The sequence below is a fragment of the Ictalurus furcatus genome, chromosome 15 (genome assembly GCF_023375685.1).
Source record: "Ictalurus furcatus strain D&B chromosome 15, Billie_1.0, whole genome shotgun sequence".
In the NCBI taxonomy this organism is placed as follows: Eukaryota; Metazoa; Chordata; class Actinopteri; order Siluriformes; family Ictaluridae; genus Ictalurus; species Ictalurus furcatus.
Window position 1 is genome coordinate 8,985,747 of NC_071269.1, and position 9,646 is coordinate 8,995,392.

General features: G+C 41.9%; 2 protein-coding genes across 3 annotated transcripts; both read left to right on the forward strand.

Annotated features, from left to right (window-relative positions):
• Window positions 1-3,015: 3,015 nt before the first annotated feature.
• Window positions 3,016-5,481, forward strand: ppp1r35 (protein phosphatase 1, regulatory subunit 35). 2 transcript variants are annotated; one of them, XM_053642911.1, is made up of 6 exons: window positions 3,016-3,167; window positions 3,884-4,060; window positions 4,191-4,269; window positions 4,434-4,637; window positions 4,750-4,883; window positions 5,160-5,481. In XM_053642911.1, the coding sequence occupies exons 2-6, from the start codon at window positions 3,893-3,895 to the stop codon at window positions 5,337-5,339; spliced, it is 765 nt and encodes a 254-aa protein (XP_053498886.1). In that variant the 5' UTR covers window positions 3,016-3,167; window positions 3,884-3,892; the 3' UTR covers window positions 5,340-5,481. The 2 variants fall into 2 exon arrangements, with proteins under 2 accessions (XP_053498886.1, XP_053498884.1); XM_053642909.1 differs by having other exon boundaries at window positions 4,152-4,269; window positions 5,160-5,477.
• Window positions 5,482-5,612: 131 nt separating this feature from the next.
• Window positions 5,613-8,951, forward strand: LOC128619056 (growth hormone secretagogue receptor type 1-like). The gene is made up of 3 exons (XM_053642908.1): window positions 5,613-6,529; window positions 7,473-7,929; window positions 8,213-8,951. Exons 1-3 carry the CDS (start codon window positions 6,230-6,232, stop codon window positions 8,479-8,481), a joined length of 1,026 nt encoding a protein of 341 aa, XP_053498883.1. The 5' UTR covers window positions 5,613-6,229; the 3' UTR covers window positions 8,482-8,951.
• The last annotated feature ends 695 nt before the right edge of the window (window positions 8,952-9,646 follow it).

The window sequence follows — 9,646 nt, forward strand, 5'->3', positions numbered from 1 at the left end:
TTTAGGAACTTTATCATCATCTACATCACTTCCATGAACGTTTGGGAGGCGGGGTCTAAAGGGGCGGAGTCTGGGAACCAACATGATACCAAAAAGCACTTTTCCAGCATGACTTACAGAAGTGTTTTAAAGTCTCAATAAATACATCCTGATACTGGGACACAGACTCGGAATACAACTCTAACATCACCAGTCTAAAAACTCTGTCTAAAAAGATTTTTTAAATAAACTGCTTATTTAGTAACATTGTTCATGCTAGCGAACGACAAAGCGTCAGGCAGATGTTCAGTTTTAATGCAAGCAACATGTGAATTAAGATTTTCTCTGCAAATTAAACACTGTAAACCTGTAAAGCAACAAGTTCAAACCGCTGGCTCAAATGATTCCTCAGACGGAACAAGTGTCCCAAATGACGTATTTTACATTAGTAGGGTTGCACAGTGTACCGATACGCTGGTAGTATTGCGATACTAAAGCTTCAAAATACCAGCGATGACACTTTAAACTGTAGTATCGTCAATACCGTGACACTTCATTTAATCCAAATTTTTTACCTTAATCTTGCCTTAATCTTTCTTTTTTTTGTTTGAGAGTAAACGAGCTAACGTTTTGCTAACCGCTGTGTAGAAATACTAAAATTAGCTGTGTTTGATGATAAGCGAGCTAACGTTCCCAATTTTATGATTTTTTCAGAGTTCATTTCCAAATTCAATTATTTATTCCTAACGTTGTGTTCACTCTTACTTCTCGGAGGACAATTTCCAGTCGCATGATTTCGTTGCTCTAGGGAACAACAGATGAAATATGAAGTAGATGAAATAGGAATTACTTGGTAATTGTGTGATTGTTCTTGAGTTTTTCCAACAGCCAGTTATTCATTCTCATTAATAAAGTATTCAGAGGAAAATTCAGTTTGTCTGTTTTCATTTATATCGATGTATTTGTGTAAATTTGGTTCATTTTATAGATTTAAATTATGAATGAACACAATATTACGTGGTATTGTGATACTACAGCTGTATAGTATCGTAAGATATGTTTATGGTATCATGACGTATATACACACTTACATTGTGCACTGTACTCTACTGTCATACTGTACTTTGAAGTTTAGAAAAGTAATATCGTCTCAAATGGCACACTAGCGGTTTTTTACTAACCGTTTCCCAGTCGATGGCACAACGTCATACACACGTAATACAACACCGCTAGCTTTAGCAGAAAACCCAGAGTCAATGACAATGACTTTATTCATTTTAGAGTTTATGTCAGCTTTACCTTTAATACCCTGATTCTGAGCAAATTTGTGCCAGCATCAGCATCTGGTAGCCCCGTCCTTCTTTCGCTACGTAAGCAAAGCTGTGATCATTGAGTGCATGAAGTGGCCAACATTCCACAGGTTTTGGTTTTTTTGGTTGAATAAGTGCCTCATCCCAGTACTTGAAATGCACTTCTTCTTGTTGGAATTTTCAGTGTAAACACACTACTCACTATTTACACTACAAAATGGCTAGAGTATGACTATGTGATTTGGAACGCACCTCAATCCCATGGCACATGTGGTCCAAGGTTTCTTCATTTCCCCCCTCACATCTTTACTTACTCCATGCAGTTATTCCCATTTACACAAAACTGTAAGAAAGTACAAAATATATAATAAATAAAAAGTTTACTATTTGTAACTTATTCAGCTACAATCATTAGAAAGGTTTTGTTTAATGTGACCATATACACCTGAGTACACCTGGGTGGCACCACGACTCCAAAAGTGATGGCAAACATCTGAAGCCACAGAAACAAATGGTATGGGTGCATTTTTGTCACCTGCGACCTGAACCGTTGGTGTTTTTAATTCCCACAAATAATTCTCCCCAGAGGTGCAAGCACATCTCTGACTATGGATGCTGCTTTGGTTCGACCATGACTTTTTTTTTTCAATCTCAGAATCTTACCAGTGGCGCACAGTGGCTTAGTGGTTAGGACGTTCGCCTCACAGGGTCGGGGGTTTTATTCCCACCGTGGCCCCCTTGTGTGCGGAGTTTGCTGCGGGGGTTTCCTCTGGGTACTCCAGTTTCCTCCCCCAGTCCAAAGACATGCATGGTAGGCTGATTGGCATGTCCAAAAGTGTCCGTAGTGTGTGTAGGGTGTAGGGTAGTGTGTGTAGGGTGTGTGAATGTGTATGTGAGTGTGCCCTGCGATGGATTGGCACCCTGTCCAGGGTGTACCCCGCCTGTGCCCGATGTTTCCTGGGATAGGTTCCAGGTTCCCTGTGACCCTGAAAATGATAAGCGGTATAGAAGATGGATGGATGGATGGATGGAGAATCTTGCAAGAAAATTGACCAGAGCTAGTTCGCCACCACAGTCTTCTGATGAACCCTCGACCTTCTGATCAGTGACTCACATGTGATGATCTCACCCATGAATATGTTGCTGTCCACTCTTTATTAAAACTACATTTTCTTTTCTTCGCGTTCATGTTTTTCTTCAAAATCCGACGAAGATAATTTACCTATGTAGTTAGCGAAGGATTTCTAGAGCGTGACCGCAGGTGTGCCCAGTTTGACTGAAAGCCAGCACTTTGTTTGGCCCCGCCCCCTGGGGACGACTGTTTCAGTTTATAACTTACCGAAATATTATCTTAGAAACACGAGAAAAACTTTTACTAAAACCTTAGACTGTTCAGATTGTGCGGGACAAATGACTAAAACACCGCGCTTTACAACACAACGCGGAACGTCTGGTCTCATTAGCGCTATGTTTATCCGGTGTAATTCCACACTGCACCACTAGGTGGTGCTTTAGGATCAGGTGTAGATTTGACGTATTTTCACTTTTATTCTCTAACTTTGTTGTTCTGCGAGTAAGGTTTAACCTGCACCAGGTGTGTTGTTTACGTTACTTTCAAATATGGAGTGTTAATATGTAAATACCCATATTCATTAGAATAAAAATATTTAAATGAGAAAACAATCAAACGCAGACTGTAAGGGTGAGCCGTGTGATCTGCGCATGCGCAGAAGCTTTCTGCTGAACCCGGAAGTGAAGTCTGTGTTGTGTTCTGTGTTGTGGAGGGAGTTTTGAAAAACGGTTTTAATTTTCTTTACACTAGACTTTATCTTTACTAACCCGAGTTTAATATCACAGCACAGTGTTTATTCACTGGAGGTAAGTTAAGGTTAATAACATTAAATGGTTATAAAGCGGATTTAAGCTGAACGTTAGTGACCTTAACTACACGACAACAAATGTGTTTAATTAAAGTGTTTGCTGTGTTTCCGCTATTCACTGTTTACTGTTTCATTACCCTACACTGTGTAGATTATTTATGGGTTTAATCATAGACAGGAGAAGATGTTTTATTCAGTTGTTGTGTTTAATTAACACTGTTAATGTGCTGGGAACCGAGTCATTTTAAACGATTCTTTCAAGTGTACTGACTGTACCGGATCTAAAAGATTCGGTTCAAATAGATTCAGTTTATCAGCGTTAACCTCCTGCAATTCAGCTATTTTTACACACATCCTTTATTTTATCACTTAAACTGAGCTGAATTAATTATCTTTACAAAGGAACAGTAAGACACTGAACAGAAAAGAGCAATAAATCAGTGGTGTGTGTTAAAGTTGTGAGATGAGGTATTATTATTATTATTATTATTATTATTATTATTATTATTACTGCTATTATTATTATGTTGTTTAATTTATATAGATGTGATAGAGGATAATAAAATGTAGATTAATGTCTCTGACTGAATGTGCAGCAAAACAATGATGTTTGTTTTTGCTGTTTTTGAGGTTTATTCAAAAACAGATAAATTTTTTTCCTCATTAATGTTGACTGAGACAAGCTTACAAAGTGTGTGTGTGTGTGTGTGTCAGGTGACAAACATGGACAGTGCACTGATGCAAATGATCCCACCCCCGCTCCCTCGAAGCCCTGCCCCTGCCCCACTCCAGTGTCCTGAACTGGACCTGTCCCTCACTCTGACCCCAGAGAGACCGGGACACTCAGCAGTAGCTCTGAAGAGAGGAAACATGCGGACACGCCCACGGCAGGTCAGAGGGCATTGTCATGGAAACACTGAAACAAACAATTGTAATGAAATGTGTATAATTTATTTAAAGTGGTGATAATGATGATGTTAAGGTGCGTTTCGCTGTGAGTCCTGACTCCTCCTCTGACCAGCCTCCTGTTACCATGGCGATTACACAACACTACAGTAACCAATCAGCAGCTGAGAAACAACACAGGAAAGGAAAACAAGGTGACACACACACACACACACACACACACACACACACACGGAAGTGTGTGTAAAAACCACAAAAACAGTCCACAATTTAAAGTTAAAACTCTGTGAGTGTATAAATATATATACACATATATATAATATAGAGCAATATATTACAGTGCTGTACTGTATTAAAGGTCCACACACAGGGGAACAGGGGGGCGTGTCTGCTCAGAGTGATGGACAGGTGACAGAAGGGGTGTGGCTAAACACTACACTAGCCCTGAAGGCGGAGCTACAGCAGCTGGAGGAGGCGGAGTTTAACTTCAAGAAGGCCGTGCAAGAGAGACTGCAGAACTCAACTACTGTACAAGAGTGTGTCAGAACCCGAGCGGCTGAGGGTAACACAAACACACACACAAACACACACACACACACACACACACACACACACTTATATACAGGCTGTATATAATCTCTCTCTCTCTCTCTCTCTCTCTGTGTCTCTCTCAGGTCTGAACTTTCCACGCTCTCACCATCTCTATCGTGCTCTTGTCAGCGTCAGTCTGTCACATGATGAACTCATCGCTGAGGCCTTGCGTGACAGGCCAGCTTTAGCCCTGCCCACAGCCAGCCACCACACAAAGGTGTGCACAAATGGCACATTTCCATATTTAATAATATTCAGATCACTTTATATTAGTTATGATACCTGATTATTTATTGCATTAGTTACATTAGACAACCGTAAACATCAGCTTTCACACAGCAGTGCTGCTAATGTGTTCATGAATTAACAACAAACCATTAACGACTGATTAATGAATAATTAACACACCTGTTAATGTGTTTTATCAAAATAACAATGTTTTGAGTATTTTATTTCAGCTCTGATTAAAATGATGTGTGTGTGTGTGTGTTAGTCCCACTCTCCTCCAGCAGAGGGCCCTGACCTGCTTTTCTTCTACGAACCTCACTGTGTTGTCAGGGAGACGCCCCTGTTGCCAGGCAACCGCATCCCTTTACCCCATCTACGCCCGGCCCCCAGACCTGCTCACACAACCTTTCACCTACTTCAGAGACATCGGCAGTGGGAGGCATGAGCTCAGCTAACGTCACTTCCTGTGGGCGGAGTCTAATTTATGTACTGTGTGTGTGTGTGTTAAGTGTACAGTGTGTATAACTTCAGTAATTAATAAATGCTTATGTGGAGATGTGGCTTTTCGGTTTCCTTGTTCATGTCAACACCAGGGGTGCCAATATTTACTTACGATTTCTGACCTGTTGCTATGGTGATACAGGAGACACCTGAAAACAACACTTTTATGCTTTTCAGTGTGTTTGATTTCAAGAACATTTTATACACACACACACACTGGCATAGCAGGAGATGTTACTGCTACTGATTCACTCATTAATCCAGTCAGTCAGTTACAGGAGGGGTGTGTGTGTGTGTTTGTGTGGCCCATAGTGAGGACCAAATGTCCTGATAATGATAGAAATTCCTGACAGTTTTGACCTGGTGGCAACTTTTTGGACTTTTTTTAGTTCTCATTAGAGGTTTCCTTGCACTCACACACACACACACACACACACACAGGCCTCCAGGTCTGTATGACTCTCAACACACTAAAGTGCCGATATGAACACACATTATATGCTTGGTTCTGTTGTTTAGTGTGTGTGTGTGTGTTTTCTCTGTACAGGGAGATTGAGCCGTTTGATCTCTTCCTCCTGTCCGGTGCACAGCAGGAGAGAGAGACACAGAGAGAGAGAGAGAGAGAGAGAGGATGGACAGAGGGAGGAAGGGAAGGACACTCTGAGTGAACATTTTGATGATGGAGGAACAAATGCACCTTCAGCGCTACGCTAACTCTGACTCTGCTATTACTGCTCCGTAAGAAGGACCTGAGGCTGTGAGTGTGTGTGGGAGAGAGAGAGAGAGAGAGAGTGTGTGTGTGTGTGTGTGTGTGTGAGAGAGAGAGAGAGAGAGATGGATCTAACACAGGATGGTTCTGGTTGGTGTGGTGGTTGTGACAATGAGAACAATTCGAATTATTTTAATTATTTGGATGACTGGACTGGACTGTCTTCAGCCTTCAGCCACTCTGAACTGGTTGCCGTGACGACTCTCTGTGTGCCACTGTTGGTACTCGGCCTGATGGGTAATATTCTAACCATCCTGGTGGTGTGGCTCCGCCCCCAGATGAGAAGCACCACCTACTTTTACCTGAGCAGCATGGCGGTGTCGGATATCATGATGCTGGTGCTGATGCCCCTCGACCTGTACAAGGTATTTACTTACCTGTTTACCTGGGCGTGTTTCATCAGTGTTGGGTAACTTTGGAAACGAATCATGTGACCTGATAACTTTAGCTAATGGTAGTGTTTACAGTGAGAAGAGCAGAGCTCCTAACCTGGAACCTTATGGAACTCCACATGACACAGAAATTCTAAAGGTCAAATTAAAAGTGCAGCTAGAGGAGGAGAAAACACACACACAGGGAGAGGTCCAATCACACGCGTTAATAACCAATTTCACAATACTGGGAAGAATAGACTCTGACTTAACACTGATCTACAACAGTGTTAAGTGTCTAAAAATGTCTAACAGAAACACTAACTGTCCGATCTTTACTCTGTTCCATCTTTACTGTCCGATCTTTACTCTGTTCCATCTTTACTGTCCAATCTTTACTATGTTCCATCTTTACTGTCCGATCTTTACTCTGCTCCATCTTTACTGTCCGATCTTTACTCTGTCCAAGCATCCCTGTGAAATCTTTACTGTAAAATTTTTACTCTGTCTGATCTTTATCCTGTACAAACTTTACTCTCACCCATTCTTACTGTCCAATCTTTACTCTATCTGATCTTTACTGTCCGATCTGTATTGTTTCTAATCTTTACTCTGTCTGATCTTATTGCCTTTGTCCTGGAAATTGTGTATGGTTCAGCTGAAGAAGCATAAGACCTTTTATCTGTAACGTTAGTGTTAATGATGTCATCAGCATCGTAAAGTTTTATTTAGAATGTGATTATTAAATTCCTGCATCGTTCAAATGAAGAAAAATCACTTCCTCATAAAACCTGATGAAAGTCTGAGGGCAGGTGGAGAACCCGCTGGTTTACCTGTTAATCTGTTCATTTATTTACATATTTATTCACCTCTGTGTGTGTGTGTGTGTGTGTGTGTGTGTGTGTGTGTGTGTGTGTGTGTGTGTGTACACCTGTAGCTGTGGTGGTACCGCCCCTGGTTTCTAGGTGACACAGTGTGTAAACTCTCTCAATTTGTGAGCGAGTGCTGCACTTTCTCCTCCATCCTGCACATGACTGCGTTGGGGGCGGAGCGTTATGTGGGCGTGTGTTTCCCACTCAGAGCCCGCCTCCTGGTGACACGGGGCCGTGTCCGTGTGCTGATTGGTGCACTGTGGGGCGTGGCTGCCCTGAGTGCGGGCCCCGTGCTGGTGCTGGTAGGGGCGGAGCCTGTAGAAGGTAACGTGACGGAGTGCCGTGTGACTCGGTGGGCGGAGACTTCGGGCCTGATGGTGGCCATGTTGTGGCTCTCTAACCTGTATTTCATCGTCCCGCTGACGACACTCACGCTTCTCTACACGCTCATCGCCCGCAGACTGCGCCAACGCAGACACGTCCACCGAGACCACACTCACCGCCAGACCCTGAGGATGATGGGTAAGAACACGGGGTCAAAGGTCAGGTGATAGTTAACTATAATGACCTTCTATCACAAAAGAATTCTACCTGCAGTATTTATCATATTTACATATTTAATTACCTGTTTATTTAGTTTGGTTATTTACCTGTTTACGGGTTTAACTGTCCACCAGTTCAGCTCTTTATATACCTTTTAATCATGCTGATTGTGTTATACTGAATAAAAGGAATTAAAGGAAATAATAATAATGTCTCTCTCTCTCTCTGCCCTCCCCACTGTTACCCCCTGTGTGGTGTGTAGTGGTGATAGTGTGTGTGTTTGTGGTGTGTTGGTTGCCCTTCCATGTAGCTCGTACGTTGTTCTGTCTGTCTCTGAACTCCAGCGTTCAGGTTTATTTCCTGTCTCAGTACCTGAACCTCGTTTCCTTCGTGCTGTTCTACTGCAGCGCCGCCATCAACCCACTGCTCTACAACATCATGTCCTCCCGTTACCGTGACAACGTCCGCGCCCTGCTCCGCCCCCGCACCCGACCCCTGCCGGCCCCCTCCCCTTCCAGCACACACTTCTGACCAATGAGTGTGTGTGTGTGTGTGTGTGTGTGATGTCATCTAAATGGATTCTGGGAAGAATCTGGTACTTACCAGGAACCGAACCCCCCAGAGTACACCGCTGTGTGTATGTGTGTGTGTTCTGTCCCCTCTGTGAGGCTCTGTCCCAGATGCTAGTATTTCGGCAGGTAGTGTGTGTTCATGTGTGTGTAATGAGGTAAAGTGTGAAGTTAAAGCTGTTATCCAGAAAACAGCGAGCTGGAGGTCACATGGTTTGAAGAGTACGGTGTTAATCAGGGTAAAATCAGTGCAGAATGATGAATTGTTTATATAACTTCTCAGTTACTGTTAGAATTCATTCTCACACTATTTTATTATGAAACACTAGCATTTGGGACACACTGTGAGTCAGAAGGGAAGGAGCGGTGACTGAAATACAGATTTATGAATTTTGTTTACTCCCTCTGTGTGTTTCAGTTTTAATAAAAGCTGTTTGGTTGCCATGGAAACGGATATTGAGGTTTATTGGATAAACAGTATTACTGCAAGCTGGGATATCAAGCACATTATTGTGTGTGTGTATACAGTAATGACCAGATACAAAATTCTTACACAGAGAACCCACCAGATCAGGACGACGTCTGGGTTTCGTCACGCAGATGAAAGACGTGTTCAAACGTCCAAGTCTGAAATCTTGCTTTCATTTATTCCCATTAAAACATCAGAGCAAAACATTTTCGAACACATTTTAATGGATAATTATTCATTAGCAAAGCAGCCTGAACACCAATAAAATGAGATTTTCAGTAAAAACAATCCAAAGCAATGACGATGATATTCATAAATAAACTCTTTTTGCAACATTTGCACACTTTTATCCACTTTATCGCTTAAAGGAACTCATGCAGTAGCTGTAAGTATAATCATGCGTATCTGTGAACGGGAAAAACAATATTTCAGATCTAACAAGCAAATATATTCCTGTTAAATATTATATATATTTATCCTCAACAGCTCTTTATAATGTACAATATTTACACATTAATGCATTATATTAACACACGCAGTGCTGAAGTATAACACACGAGAATATGTATTAAATTCATATGCATAACAAACTGCAACACAATTTATGCTAAACAAGTCTACTCTGTGTGTTTGTGTGTGTGTGTAAGAGAGAGAGAGA